The 17,075-nt window shown below is 37.5% G+C and overlaps 1 protein-coding gene across 1 annotated transcript in view; it reads left to right on the top strand.

Annotated features, from left to right (window-relative positions):
* AHR (aryl hydrocarbon receptor) overlaps positions 1-17,075 on the top strand; it is an 86,039-nt gene that overhangs the window by 19,058 nt on the left and 49,906 nt on the right. The window contains exon 2 of the mRNA XM_075212215.1: positions 9,571-9,758. Coding sequence (XP_075068316.1) covers positions 9,571-9,758 — 188 coding nt within the window. The remainder of the gene's footprint in view (positions 1-9,570; positions 9,759-17,075) is intronic.

Raw genomic sequence — 17,075 nt, 5'->3', positions numbered from 1 at the left:
GCATATTTACTCCTTTTTAAAACACAGGTTGTAAAAGGGTATACTTTCTTTCTTCACTGGAATATACATGTGTGTATATATATGTAATCTATACCATATATATATATATATATATATATATATACACACACACATATACATACACACGCACTATATGGACAAATGTATCTGGACGCCTGACCGTTACACCAACGGGCACTGTAATGACATTGTATTCAAATACAAATACTTTGATATGGCGTTGGTCCCCCTTTTGTAGTGATAACAGCTTCCACTCTTCTTGGAAGGCTTTCCACAAGATGTTGCAGTGTTCTGTGTGGGATCTTGTGCCCATTCATTCTGTGAAGCATGTAGGAGGGCAGGCACTGATGTTGGATGAGAAGGCCTGGCTTGGAATCTCTGTTCCAGTTCATCCCGAAGGTGTTTGATGGGGTAGAGGTCAGGGCTCTGTGTGGGCTAGTCAAGTTCTTCCACACAACGAAGTCATCAAACCATGTATTTGTAGTCCTTGCTTTGTGCAGTGGGACACATTCATGTTGGAATAGAAAAGCGCTGTCCCCAAGCTGTTGCCACAAAGTTGGAAGCATTGCATTTTGTAAAATGACTTGGTATGCTGAAACATTAAGATTGTCCTTAACTGGAGATAAGGAATTGTTATGTTTGTCTAGTCGCTATCAATGAAAATTGTGTGCTGCGATTTGCTGTGGTTCCAACGCACAAAGTAATTTAATAGCAAGATGCAATATATAACTGTCATTAGTATAAGGACAGCCCATACATAAGCAAGCGCCCTGGATCCAGCATACAGTCATTCAATCCTGAAGTCTGTGGTCAAATAGACTGTATAGTGGACCCAGAACCTGGTTTATATGCAGTTTGTGATATATAAAAATCAGTCATGATGTCTTGGTGTTTTTCCATTGGTTCAGGATTCAGGACAGTCCAGTATAATGCAGGTCATAGGTCGGTTCAAACAATGCCCTCCAAGGGTGGGGGTCAACTCTCCAACAGCTGTATACGTGTCTTCCCTCCTTAAAGCTAATTTAAACTGGTCTATTTGCATTGCATACTCAATATCATTCTGATCATTAGTCCTATATCATTCATAATTTGCATATGCAAGATGCGACCACTTGGCCGTTAGTAGCGGATGTCTGATGGGGAAAACTGGATTAGAATGATATATTTACTAATACCAGCCTTGCCAGCATACCTCCTCCAACCACTCGCAATCACTCAATCACTAGTTAAGTTTATAACACAGTCGGCCGTCCATGTGGCGTACAGATACGCAGATAATGCAGGTAGTAGGTCGGTTCAAATAATGCCCTCCAATGGTGGGGGTCAACTCTCCAACAGCTGCATATGTGTCTTCCTGCCGAAACGCTAGTTTAAACTGGTCAATTTGCATTACACACTCAATGTCATTCTGATCATTATTCCTATATCATCCATAACTTGCATACACAAGATGCGATCGCTTAGCCAATAGTAGCAGATGTCTGATGGGGAAAACTGGATTAGAATGACACTAAACATGATATGTTTCCTAAATCCCAAACCTTAGATAACAAAGTAGTTTAACATTATTATATTAAACTATTATGTGTATACACTATGTGTGAGTGTATGTGTATGCAGAAATGTTCGCAAGTGTTACTGCTAAATACGCCATTCCACGCCGTAGCATGCTATTCGCATATTTTCACATAAAGTAAGATTAAATTGATGGTTATTATTGAAACAACTCCATCCAATTATTCAACTTCCACAGTGCCTAGCCCACCCCTGAAAAACAGCCCCATACCATTATCCCTCCTCCACCAAACTTCACAGTTGGCATAATGCAGTCACGCAGGTAGCATTCTCCCTGAATCAGCCAAACCCATACTCGCCCCTCTGACTGTCAAACAGAGAAGCATGATTCGTCACTCCACAGAACACGTTTCCACTGCTCCACAGGCCAGTGTCTTTGTGGTTTACACCACGCCATCCGATGCCTGCCATGGATCTTGGTGATGTGAGGCTTGCATGCAGCTGCTCGCCCATAGAAACCCATTCCATTAAGCTCCCGACACACAGTTTTTACATTAATGCCAGTGGACGTTTGGAACTCTTCATCTATGGAATCAGCAGAGCTTTGAGGACTTTTACGCACCATGCGACTTAGCAGTCGTTGAACCCGCTCTGTGATTTGACGTTGTCTTCAGCTTCGTGGCTGAGTTGCTGTAAACACTTCCACTTTCTAATAATATCACAGTTGACCGTGGAATATCCAGCAGGGATGAAATTTCACGAACCTTCTTATTGCAAAGGTGCATCCTATCACAGTACCACGCTTGAAGTCACTGTGCTCTTCAGAACGACCCATTTTATGTCACAAATGTTTGTAAAATAACACTGCACGGCTAGCTGCTTGGTTTTATACAACTCTGGCAAAGGTTTTATTGAAACGCCTCAATTCAGTAACTAACAGGTGTGACCAAATACTTTTTGTTCATATAGTGTGTTTGCGTGTGTGTGTGGAGATATAAAATATAAATATATATATATATATATATATATATATATATATATATATATATATATATATATACATATATATATACATATATATATATATATATATATTATAAAAAAAATTATTTTTTTCCCCAAGATTGGAAGCTCATTTGGCATTCCTCTCAAATGTGCTGGTTTTACCAGGACAGAAGTTACACAATAGTTGGTGGATATTCGCCAAAAGTTGGCATTTGTGGTTAGATCGGGGGCAGAGTTTCGGCTGATCACCTCTTCCATGTATAAATGTTGGAAGGTGAGATTTGGGCCAGACAGTCTTTACCTTGTATTTCATGTCATTGTATTATTTTCTTTGTATCATAATCACCTCAGTGTACAATCCTGCTGTAAAATAACGGATAATGAAAGAAATGTGGTGATTTTGGTTAGAAGTAATACTTGTGACGTATTTTAAGCTCCTGTGTGAGATGTTTATGGTAGTGTTTTGGTAATTTTGACGTTATTCAGATGTGCTTCTGAGGCTGTAATCTTCGGACTGTAGGTGGCTTATGTTCAGTCTGTGTCAGTTTATCTAGAATCTATTCTTTAATCAAAGAAAAGTGGTACAGTAATTTTGGATATTTAATTGACCAGTTTAACAAAGGCCTTTTGCGCTCATAAAATGACATTTCAAAAGAACATAAATAGCTGCATTTGAAGGAGTTTGTTCTTATCACTAGGCCTTTTCATCTCTCATTATGTTTTCAGTTCGTTGACTCTTGCTCTCAGTAGTCAGTTTTGACTGTCCTTAAACTACTCTGGACAAAACCAGTGTACAGAACAAATTGGAACACATAACTGAGGGCACAATGTGCCCTCACATTGTAGATAATTAGCAACAATGTTTTACTGGCCTGGTGAAAACAAGAATCTGTATTATATTCTGTGAGATCTAAGTGCCTAGGATAAGTTGCTTTAATTACCCGATAATTGGTGAAAATTGCATGGACATATTCTGTAAGCATTGGGAATATTTAACTTCAGTCAGTATCCTATGAACTTTTTTATTAAATATTTTTTCTTTGCATAAATTTTTAGATATAGGCAACGTATCTGTCACATGGACGGATATGAATGAGGCGTTCTTCCAGCCAGAAAAATGTGGCAACTTTGAAGGCCGAGTAGTGGCACACTGAAATAATTGGGAAACATGGTGTCCTATGTAGATAGCCAAAGCAGTTATTGTTTTTCATAGTTGTCAGCGGGAAGGTGCATTTTTAGTATTGCACTGCTTATTATTAGTAGTATATTTTAGTATTATCATTTATGCAAAATAAAACAATTATGATAAAAGGTTACCAATTTTGCTTGTAATATAAGTTATATTAGATGCAATATACCCTCCTACTGTAAATTATAGGAATTTTTTTAGAACCCAGAGAAGCTGTATGCATGGATAACTGCTTTTACACAGCTCACTGATCTCCAAAATAATTTTTAATAACCGTAAGAACATACAGTTTGGGGTGCTTGACTCCTTATAATAATTAGATTTTCATAATGAACACTGAAGTATTGAAGAACTGACTATACAGATGTTTTTTTGTGTGTGTATATATGTGTGTGTGTATATATATATATATATGTGTGTGTATTATATGGATATGCACTTGTGGATCCAAGGTTGCTAGTTGGCCTATCTACAGGGAATATGACTTTCTCAGATGTCAAGGGACCAGTTTCTGCTCTGCTATTGCAGTTGCTAAGATTCATTTAATTATTATGAACATACATTTTCCAGGTCCAACATCTATGCTTGAGATGACATAACCTGAATACTTTTCTAGAAGGATGTTTTTGTTGTTGGACAGCTAACTGTTGCTGAAAAGTTATGCAAGATTTAAGACATAAATATGTTTATGTTCTTAAACAATTTTTAAGTGTATGTAACAGGGGTGTAAGCTTTCCATCGATTCCTTGGATTTCATACAAGCATAGTATATTTTTTCAGCTATAGAAATTATATTTTGATGCTTGCAGTTTTATGTTAAATTACTGTTCGTTATCGGAAAATAGTCAATTCTCTAGGCATTCTTGGCGCCCGTAAATTATTGTATGTAGTGGAACATAAGCAAACAGAAGATGATTTCAGTTTATGTTTTGGAGAGTTTATAATGTGAAGCTATAATGTAGCTTTTGCAAGTTGTAATTTGAGAATCTGTGTGCAGACTTTTCTGATTCCTGCCAATACCTTCCATCACTAGCTAGTGCTAGTTTTCTGAATCTTCTGTACCTGTCACCTTTCATCTCTTCAGTAAACATCTGTTCAAGTTCATTTTCTTTTTGATCTCTACACAGTTACTATTCTACTACATTATTGTCACCAATACTTCTTATAAGTTTTCAGTATTACACTATAGAATTCTGTTGATATAGTGGAAATACTGACCTCGCATATCTTGGGCGATTTAAACTTACATGTTTGTTTATCAGACGGAGAAACATAACCTACATAAATATGTGAACTTTACATAAAAAAATTAGTCAAACAGATTCTACTAAACCAAGTAGCAATGAATCTGTATTTTGTATAGTCACGTTTGGTTCCCGTAATGGTTATAACATTTTGGGGATCAGGGTTTAGTAACATTTCTTTGTGTGCTTTATAACTCATGCAGGATGGTTGTGAGTATTGTAAAGGCAATAACCTATTGCAAAGTATAGGCGTAAGCTACAAGAAATGTCATATTAAAAGGAATGTTCAGCTTCAACAACATAAGGCGTTGTTCAATATGACATTTGCAATTCTAATTTAAAAATCTATAATAACAATTTGAAGTTATTCTCATCTCTATAATTCCCTACTATTTACATACATTGTCCTCTGTCTAAAATTTTGTCAGATGCCGCCTTCATTTTTAGAAAACTTTGAGATGGAAGTGCCTATTATGATTGTTTTATGCTCAGAGAGTGTTCATGTGTAAACACTTTTCATGTACACATAAGTTACAGCCAACACACTGTTGTTAGAAAATATTTGCTACATGTGTACAGGTTGGCAGTCTTGCATACCCCCCTCTCAGGAGTTTGGATTTTCAGGGCCATTTTTCATCACTTTGTTCAGAGTGGTACTTGGTGTATCTGGTCTCTCTGTTTCTGTCTCCCTCTTACTCACTCTCTCTCCCAGCCAGTCATAAGCTGCCCTGCATTCAGCTATGAGTGTTAGCTCATAGGCTCTGAATGACAACAGAACATGAAGACTGTGGTTATTCAGGCCTGTGATCCATGTACTTATAAAACTGGATGACCACAGTGGAGATGATGTAAGTGTGTTAGTCACTTCCACTGACACTACATTACACAAATTGTGCAGCTCCCTTTGATTTGAGAGGGGGCACAAAAGTATGAAGGGAACATTAGTGCAGACTAAAAACAATCCTTATCCTGCAGTATCCAATGGTTTTGTAATCTATATTCAGAAGCAAATGTTTCCAACTGTGGGAGGTTTGCAAGTTTGTTTGAAAATGTACACAACTGTAGTGTTATATTTCGCTAGGTTTGTTAATTCATTAACGGTTTAAAACATTGTAGAAGAACAAAAAACATTTGATTCTGTAGCAGTGCCCACTTAAAGGACACTATATATATATATATTTATATATTAAACTCCAGTGAAAAGCAAAGACAAAACTTTTACTTTATCCTTGTTTTTAACACAACATTAAAATGTGTTGTGAAAGCCACTTTTCTAGCTTAGTGTACTATGTACTCAATGACCATTCCCATAGAACTCCATTTATTTATACCGAGTCTTGATGCTTTTGAATGTTGCAGGCAATGTCTGCATTGGCACAAAGCACAAGTAATGCTTGTTAGAAAGAGCTGGTGTATAGCTCTATTCAGTTACATTATTTTTTAGACTATTGTATTCAAAGCATGTTTAATAGGCTTAAAGAAAAATTAATAACCATGTGTACAAGGCCATGAGGTTAAGGATGAATTATACCATAAAATCTTAATGAGAATATAAAGCTAAAACAAAATGATAACCATTAACATTGTATTATCATTACACCATATTAACTTGATAGCAGAAACTATTGGATTTCAAATGAAAATTTATTAAATTGCCCATGCAGATTTGCTATAGTATAAAGCATTTTATTTCCTGTGCTATGTCTCGTCAGCCATATAATTTACACCTTGATTTTTCCTTTCTTTTGTATCTTTGTCTATAAATGTGCCATTGTTTGTCCTTCGCTGTGCCTAGTTGTTAAAATCTTAAACATTGAAAAAAAATTCACATAAATATGTGTAAATGAGCTGCGTGATAACTACATTGCTTAACAAAATGCAGTAATGCCACAATATCAATTTCACACGTTCTATAAAAGTCTGGGGGACAAAAACTATGACCTTTGAAAATATTTCAAATAAAGGATTCTTTGCTCAGTTCCATAGAATATGCACAGGAATAGTGACCAAAATATTTCTAATGATCCCTTCTAAAGCTGAGGGTTCAGTGCACATGACCTATCTGTCCTACCCTTTTTATCAAGTGCAGGAGTGAGCCTATAACCTCTATAAAATAAAGCATATAGGGATCCTCGCCTCCAATTTCTCTGCTGTAATACAGAGGCCCTTTGTTCAGATGTAAGGAGTGCTTTAACTACATTCAAGAAACCCATATAGCTTTACTTTATGCACTGTTATATCTAAATAAAGTGTTCTAGCTGAAGTGGGCAGAGGCCTAAATCAGATAGTTTAGTGTGTGTGTGTGTGTGTATGTATATGTATATATATATATATATATATATATATATATATATATATATATATATATATATATATATATATATATATATTGATTAGTAAGGATTTGTTCAAAACAATTCGCTCATTAATTTCATACTTGCCAACTCTCCGGAATGTCCGGGAGACTCCTGAAATTCGGGTCGGTCTCCCGGGAGAGCAGGCAAGTCTCCCACATCCCGCAAACCCCTGGCCAAAATAACGTGATTCGCTATGCATCGCGTAATTTAGTCCTCGCAACTCCCCCTCCCCCTTCCCCTGCGACAGACCGGCATTTCCATCGGGGAGTGGGCAAAATGCCGCAATTGACCGCGTCCCGCTCCTTCCCGCCCTCTAGTCACGCCCCTCTCCCGGACTGCACTGCCTGAAAGTAGCCTAGTATGATTAATTTCCATTTCACCATTCCTGACAGAGATGAGAAGGAATACAAAGTCTTAACAATGCCAACTTTTAGAGGCCAGCACCATTCCCGAGAATGAATACCTAAGATTGGGGAACACTAGTCATGACCTGAGGAATTCATAATACAAGTATATTAGAGCACATTACTTTGTAAAGATAAGAGAATATGAATCATTGTTCAAACAAATCAGATTGCTGTGTCATTGCTAACAAGAATGAATCACAGCTGTTTTTCAGATATGCTATAATGTGGTTTTTGCAGTGTAGTTAATACTCATGTTCAACATTGACACAATGGCCTTCTAAATTATGTTTAATTGTGTATAATTACTCCACCTTGGTTTATGGTTTCTGTAGTTGTATTTTTATTTATTGTCCAACCCCATGCTGCATTGTTTAAAAAAACAAAACTATATAATTAGTTGAATAAATATTTTAACAGTTAGCTGCATAGTCTGCAAATAAAGCTAGATACAGACGCCAATCTGCATTACTTCTATCGTCCTCAGGACCCCTAACAGTGCTTGTTTTCCATATATCCTTGCTTTAGCATAGGTGTATTTATTACTGACTGACACGCATCCACAGGTGGTATAATTATTTCCCTTGTCACCTGGAGAACATCCTCTGTTCGGGTTCCTGGGGACTGGGTTTGAGAAACACTGGACTAAATCATGCAGAGTTCAAAAATGTAGCAAGGGACATTTGCATCCAATTAAATCTATAGTTCTGGCCTCCAAAAATGTGGTGCCCGCAGTTAATTTTTCTTACATTACAGCTACCATGACTCATTAGTTTTGTTCAGCCTTGTGTTCATGTAATTCACAATCATATAATAGGGCTTATTTATTAAAATCATGCAAATATAACACATGCGGTAACCCATGACAAAACATTTTGCTTTCATTGCTCTCATGGCTGGATTAAGAGTTGTGGGGCACCATAGCAAAACAATTGCTGGGGCCCCTACCACTAAAACTTCATTGTGCCTCACTTTATATCCAGCTGTGTGTGTATAAATATGTGTGTAAATACTTTAATACATATATCTGACTCCCTCTCTCATATACATACACAGTGACTCACGCTCTTCTCTCCCCCTGTGCTTCCTCCAGGGGTTGGGTAGTGTAGGTACAGGGCAAGTCTGTGCTCCTTTTGGCAGAGAGCTAGTGTGATGGGGCTAAATCCATTATGGGAATTATGGAGCCGAAGTGAGTGTAAGTTGAGAGAAATTCGAGGGAGAAGTTTAATGAAGTAATGTTGGTACGTGATCCTAAAGCTGTTAATTGTTTTATGTCACTGCATCATGTTTATTTTGTAGTTTGATGCACTCATGTGAGTTTCCAGCAGAACATTTGCAACATTATGCTGCATGTGTGCGCACATGTACTTTTCTCTCCATTCTAGTCCTGGCTGGTTTGCCAATACACACTTGTGAGCACACTATATACATTTGCATAGTGATCAATCTCTATACTTGCAACAAAATGCTTGTGTGAGTATTGTGGAGCGCAACAGACATTACTCAAGGAAAATGCACCTATATCATATTTACGGCGAATGTGTCGTTTATATGTCATAAGTAGCCATTTGATCTGCAGTAAATTTCAGGGTGTTTTTTTTTTTTTAATCTGAGGACATGTTTATTTTTCTGAAATTTAATTGTTGGGTGATTTATGATGCCTGGAGGTTGTCAAAATTAGTAGTTAGTAGAGAAAAACTCCAGACTGCACTAGTGTGCCCTAGATTTGTTTATTATTTAATTAAAGTCTGATTCATAGTTTTCTTTATTTTCAAAAATAAAATAACACATTTACAATTTGATTCCATAACATTTTTCTATTTGCCTTCATGCAGGGTGAAGCCAACACAAGCTGACGGCGTCAAGTCCAACCCATCGAAGAGGCACAGGGACCGTCTAAATACTGAACTGGACAGATTAGCCAGCCTTTTACCCTTCTCACAGGAAATCATATCTAAACTTGACAAGCTTTCTGTGCTCAGGCTCAGTGTCAGTTATCTCAGGGCCAAGGGCTTTTTTGAAGGTAAGATACGAATTGTGTTTTTTTGCTGAGGTTTTAACTCATATGGTGCTGTTGCATTTATAGTCTTCTCATTTGCCGGAAGCCTAAGATCGGACACAGCCTATATAGAAAACTGTATGATCTTTAGCTTCTATTTAAAATGCAATTTTCTACAATAGTGTTTTTTATACTTGTAAATATGCACGAAAGTCAAATCTTAACATTGTTTTTTTTTCATCAAGCTGAGTGCGATCTGTTGTCTGAGATCATGGCTGTTGACAGGCTCCTAAAAGGTTCTGTAAAGGGGGAACAAACATACAGTTACTATGTTGCTAAAATTGTGTAAACAAGTATGAGAAGAAATACATTGGTTTCAATGACCCTCTACCCACCAGCATTTGCACTTGTGGTCAGAAGCGTTTGCATTGCAGTGACGTGTATTTAACACTGCCTGATCCATTCATTTGCGTTCACCACAAGTTACCTCATTGAACTCAGTGGAGTGTCCCTCATTGACCCTTTGACTGCAAGTGCAAACACTCGTTAGCATGTAGTACCACGTTTAATGCAATGTCAGTGGGTAACCACCAGCTTGATTTCTATTGAGGCACTTTGGACTCCCCCAGTGCTGACAGCCAGATCTCCATTTGAAGTAATAGGGAATGGACTAGGATAGATCGAGAAGGCTTTGTCCAAAGGCCGCTTGTGAAAAATAACTTGTTGTCATCACTGCTCTATGTTATAAAACTGCTATATGTAATGAAAAACCCTCAATATATACATGTAGCCTATATCATGTCAAGAATACCATTATCTTATAAATACTACTAGTTCTTACTAGATCCTGAATCTGATTGTGTATAACTGAATGTTACTGCTATTTTGAGTTATGTGGTTCATAAATTGATTTTCAAAGAATAGTTACTTGATTTTCAAAGGGTGTTTGAAAAAAATCTCATCTTTATCCGTTCAGTTCTGCTTTAACAGTTCAATATATAATAATGTATAAAACAAAAGACAATCTTGAAACAGGTATCTGACAAATGATGTGCAGCATTGTATCTGCTCACACCCAAAGTCGATTAAGGTAAGGTATGTGGATAAAAGGAAACTTCTACCATGTACAATATGAAGTCCCCCTGAATAAGGCTTAATTAGTTAATAGTCACTGATATATAACTGTAGTCAAAGAGTAGAGATACAGCTGCACGTGTGCAGTAGGAGTGTGAAATACAGCATGCATTGCTCTAGGCTCTTTTCCACTTCTGCTTGTTAGCCAATGGTTGGAGCTATATTATTCTCTTACAAATGCGTATGATCTTCTATAGAAAAATAGCAAGCAAATGCTGAAAGGAAAACATTTATTCTTTGTTTATTATATGAAACTATTATCTGTTTAACAACTTTGTTTGGTAATACACAGTACAATTGTTGTAGCTTTACAGTTACGTTGCTAAGTTTATACATATCGCAATAGAATTGTAAGATGTTTGGCATTCTGTGTAGCTGCTGAGTATCATTATTTATCAGTCATCAGCCTAAAAGGGTAGTTTAATTTCAAACAACCCCTTATCTCCCTTATTAATACTTCAGCAGGGTGACTGTCACCACCAAACAGTCTCAAACAGTTGTAGTAAGAGCTCCATCCCTTCTTGTGCTGGAGTATCACAGCTGTTCATAGCATTCTGTATTACCTATGGAAGGTATGTACCTAACACATGGCTGGATTGTATCTGTTGGGAGGTCCTGCTGCATTAATTACACACGTTTTAGCTTGACCAGGTTTAAAGCATTAAATAGTGGTCATTGTATTTTATTGGATGTCCAATGTCAAAAACAAATGCTTAGGTATTACTGGGATGTTAAAGAGGACCTGCTCTGTTAACATAGTGCCTTGTGCAATTATGTATGTCCTACAAGGAACAAAACTTTGTTCCTTCCTCAAGGAGAAAAGCATGAAATACGTCTATGTGCTATATGCAAATGCAAAATGTCAGCTGTATGTCCCTGTCTTGTTAATGCAGATGAAATGTAGGTAGAAACTGCTTGGGTGTGAGCAGGCATCCATGTTTACAGCAGACCTGCTGGATTTGCATATAATACACAGACTTATCTTATGCTCTCTCTCTGGAGCAGACATACTTTTGTTGTGATTTAGCTGCCTAAAACTTTTTCAGGTTTAAAATACAAAGCTGAATTCATTCTTATCAAAAACAACCAGTTAAAAATGCCCTATAATTAACAAATCTAATGATTTACTACATAAAGGTCTTTCTTTTAGGTTATCTGACATCACTGATTACTTTTAAACATTAGAAGGCCATTCAGAGAGAAAAAGATAAATCTGTGTGTGTATATGTGTGTGTATGTGTGTGTATATATATATATATATATATATATATATATATATATATATATATATATATATATAATGTATGTATATTAAAGGGCGGGGCTGCAAGTTTAGCTGATAGGTGTGTTCTTCCTCTCGCTGCTATCAGTGTGACAACTAAATACCAAAGATGTGATGTCAGAAAATCATTATCATGCATGTTAAAGACCTACCAAGCAGGGGAAGGGCCAGCTGACTGCTGCAATGTAAATGGAAAAATGAGTAGTCGTTTGGAGTCAAGCATCTCCAACTCTAACAGATACACGAAGCCATCATAATGAAATAAGCATTTGAGAAAAATAATCTAATAGGAGAATGCTTTAGAAATACTACAATAAACTACAGGTCATCTAACAGGCTCCTCACACTTGGATTACTAACATAGACTGGTGTGAATGCTTAGCCGCATTCACACACCTATCTAAAACATCTCTGGTTAGTTCCTAAAATATTTAAATTTAAGTAGCTATTCCAGTACTAATCGAGTAGCATAAATCAAGCATTTTACTTCCCCTGTCAGCACTCATCTCTCTTCTGCCAGTCTTGAGGAGTCCTCAGACCGTTTGTTCTCCCTTCGTTAATACACTGTAATGTGCTATTATTGTGGAACCTTACAATATAATCTATCATGTATAGCACCTTACAGTGAATTAGAGATGCAGGCAAGCTGCATGGAATCGCAGGTCTACAGGTATATTAGCTCCTTACCATGCAGTGGAGAGAGATGAGTAGTGTACAGTGTCTATATACTGATTTATTAGCACAGTAGACCTAAGTAAGTACAAGATAAAGTAAATAATATACTGTTATGGTGAATTAATGTTGGTGGGGTGTTAGGAAAGTTTATTGTTTTGCAAGAGAAATCTAAATTATGTGAAAAGTCCAAATATTCACATTTTTATACCTGCTTCATGTCTTTGAGGTACACAGCAAGAGTCTGAAGATAAACAGAAGGTATTAATGCTGTCACTTTAGATGTAAACAAATACAGTTCATTGTAAAATAGTCTTCAGATCCTCTTCTGTAAAACATTCAAAATCTAAAACGCAAGTATATTTGTAATTAGGTAAGGAGCTTTTTCCTAGGTATAATTCATCTTCAATGTGAGTTGCACGGGTCATCCAGACAAAAGCAGTGCTACCTTACGACAGCCTCCAGCTCCAGAAGACGACATGGGTCATGAATGAGTTGAGACATTTACAGTGTCATTGACACCTCTGCGGGATGGTCATTGTTATACATCAGTGGGTGAACAATGAGCACATTTCCAGAACGGAGTAAATATTTTAAGATTTCCTATATCAACCTCTGCTGCTCTGATGGAGCAAGTTGAGGAAGTCACCCAAGTGTTCCCTGTGATATGTAGCACCGGAAGAATGTATGGTGTTTATAACGCCCCATTGTAGGAGCTCAGTGGTCATTGGGTGCTAGATCTTAACACTTCTAAGCCTGACTGGAGTCCAATCTCCTCTGTTTATTAACTATGATAAGGTGGAGAATTTAGTTTTTATATTAATCATGGCTGCCATGTTATGTAACTTCTCACTGAGTCCCGTACACATGGACAACGTGTTCAATTTGTCGACTAAACAGCAAGGGCTTGTCGTCTGCCTCTATTTATTGCTAAAAATGTTGCTGGAGCTAAGATGAAGCAGGCTGTGAATAACAGGATGCGAAGAGGGGGTGTGTGAATTCCTGAGGAAAGTAAAATATAAATGTGCAATCGTATCATCTGGCTTGGGCGGAAGCCTGCGTTTCTGCCAGTAACAATGGCTAAAAACATTTAATCCGAGTTGAAGTTGAAGGTCGTTATTTAACCATTTCATACGTGATACACTGCTTTCACATACTGAGACCCAGTTAGGAACACACAGACCAGACAGAAATGTTGGCATAAAATATACCATTAATTGATTTGTTTTCTATACTCTTGCACATTTTAATGATGCCTACAAAATGACAACAATTTATTTGAGAAACTAATAACTAGTTTAGTTTGATGCTTGAACTTTGTTTCGTATTGAGGTATGTTTCACACCACTGTCTTCCCACATCACTCTGATGGCAGCCTCATGAACCACTCTATTCTGTTAACGTTTAGAGGCTTGGATTGAGAATATATTGGCTTCCACCTTCCTATTCATACTTGCTAAACATGGACCTGCAGGAGACTGCTGTGCTGAAATACTCCTGTTCTGCTGTTAATAGACTGATGCACTGCAGGAAGTTATAGCCCTGGCCACTTCATCTCCTGCACAAGTGTGCGGATAGTAGGTATCCTGCTCCTAGAAAAATAATCATTATTTACTCTGTTACTGAAAAACTAGTGATACCGCTGTGAATTAGTGCCATCTTCTCAGCTGATGGGTGGTTTGTGTGTGTTTGTTTTTTTTTTTTCTTTCACATGACAAATGTGTTATATATAATCTATGCAGTCCATGCAGGTTTACAGGCTTTAGCATAAAAAGCAGTATTTGGCTACTATTTGGACAGCACTGCTTTATATATAGTGTGATTATCTACACTGTTACATATAACTTCTTTTAATTGTAAAGTGATGTGGTGATATGTACATTGATAAAGATAATATAACTTATAAAGTGAACTTGACCCCAGGGGCCTGATTTATTATGTGCCGGTTTTGAGCGTATTATACTCACAATCACTCTACGCATGCTCAGAAGTGGTAGATAAGGGTGTCAAAATAGCACTTTTCCACGCTCTAATGCACGGAAAGGGGACTTACTACAGCCTACAACAGTGGTGACTATCTTGTGACACTCCAGGTGTTGTGAAACTACAAGTCTTGTCGTATCTCTTGCTCCAGCTCTGGGCTAGTCTAAGTTAGCCAGCGATCGGCTGACCCGCCATTTCAATAAAGTGTTAAAAAATAGAATCTTGTTTAAAAAAATGCGTGGGGTCCCCACCTCCTAATGCTGCCAGGGTAGTGCTGGTTGCGGTGAAATCAAGGGCTAAAAAGCATGGGTTCTCCCCGATTTTACCGCAACCAGCACTAGACCAGCCAGCTGGAGTGGTTGTCACTATAGCAGGGGGACACACGGCAGGGTTTTGGATATATTTTGGTGTTGTGTGGTTATAGTTTCAATCCTTATTGGATTGTAAACTTGGATCCTATACAGAGGAAGACATCTGAAGGTAAGTATTTGGGGCTTTATTAATTTTAATGAGATGTGGTTACAAAGAGAGTGTTGTGTTTTATTTATATTTTTCTTTGTGCTATAGGTCACAGCGCACCCTAGGTGTCAGGGCATGGTGGCACTTGTAGTTCTCTGGCGCACGCAGATCCAATATGTGGGCATCATATTCTGAGCATGGGTTGCGCTCCGAATACGTTCCTTAATGAATCAGGCCCCGGGTTTTCTAGCATTATTTATTATTTTTTTTACTTTATTACATAGTGTCTTTATGCATTATGTTGTATGGTATGCAACAAAATGTGGGCACCCTTGGGAGAGAGCATTAAAATCTAGCACTCTGTGCTATCTGCTGGGCAGGCTTCCTCCAGTCTGTCACATAACAGCTATGCAGTGACATGTAGGAAAAGCTGAGGACGATCACTTGAATTCTGTCAGCCCAACACTGCTTACAAGTCAAGCTGTCGGACTGCAGTATACTCACTCCTGGGTTGACTTTCTTTTATGTCACAGCTTTATTGCTGTGTGAACTGAAGGAAGCTTGCCCGGGAGACCGCAAAACTCTGTTTAAAATGCTTTATTTTATTTTTTCAGAGGAATACCAATTGAGAAGTCAACCTGGTGACAGGTCCACTCTAAAGCAGTGTTCAGGTTTCCAAAACATTACCGGTTGCATTTCTATTTATGTCAACTGGCTATTTAACCTCTTACCCATAGACCATTCGTAAACAGCGATTTAAAAATTGTGGTCGCACATACCCCACAAATTCAGTAACAGGCCATGGGTGCAGCGTCTTGGGACAGGAACCATCTTGTTCAGTTCCTGGCCTATCAACCCAATCGGTACATACAGCTTTCAAAATGGAATGTTTGTATTTCTACTGTAGATTTCATGGCACTTTGGCACAGGGAAATTGTGTGGTGCCACATGCACTTTGGCAGGATTGCAAAAAAATTTTTTATTTTTTTCCTATTTTTATTTCTGCATCCCTGTATATTACAATTACATATATTCCAATATGTTACCAAAAGAAAGCAAGTTTTGTCACAAAAAATGAATATAAAACTTAGTAGATTTAAAGATAAAAAAGCTATTCCCATTGAATCTGACATTTTTCGAATATATATGACCCTGGATCAGGTCTGTGTGTTTGAAATCATTTCATTAAGGGGTAAACAGATCCTTCTGGACTAATCCTGAGTTCTGCATTATTTTGTCAATGCATGATGTAGTGCACTAAAATAAAGCTGATCTCATATTTCATGTCACTATTCATGTTAAATATTTATTGTTTGCTTCATCATTATGTATAGTTTTGATGTATGTTTTGTATGTGGGTAATATAATCCTTCCATGGTAACAAATGTGTCAATGCCATGGGTTTTTGTCTGGGAATTTTATCGGGGATATTCAATTCACAATGCGGGGTGCATCATTACCGTTACTACAGTAACTGATGCGCTTTATTACCGTTACTACAGTAACTGATGCGCATCATTACCGTTACTACAGTAACTGATGCGCTTTATTACCGTTGGCACAGTTATTTCAATTCTGATTTTTGCTTGCAGCTCCATGAGCGGAAATCTGTGTTAAAATTTCCATGTTAACGGTAATGATGCGCGCCTTGTGGTGCTTTTGCTTTTTGCGCGCCTTGTGGTGCACATGCTTTTTTATAATCGGTATGTCACTCAGTTGAACTATGTACAATACCTGTCTGTTTAACTGTATGTTACCAATGTAACCTTGCCATTCACAAGATCTCGATGTATGTTTTGTTTGTTGTACTG

This window comes from Mixophyes fleayi, chromosome 5 (genome assembly GCF_038048845.1).
Source record: "Mixophyes fleayi isolate aMixFle1 chromosome 5, aMixFle1.hap1, whole genome shotgun sequence".
Lineage (NCBI taxonomy): Eukaryota > Metazoa > Chordata > Amphibia > Anura > Limnodynastidae > Mixophyes > Mixophyes fleayi.
This window is presented reverse-complemented; position numbering and strand designations above follow the sequence as displayed.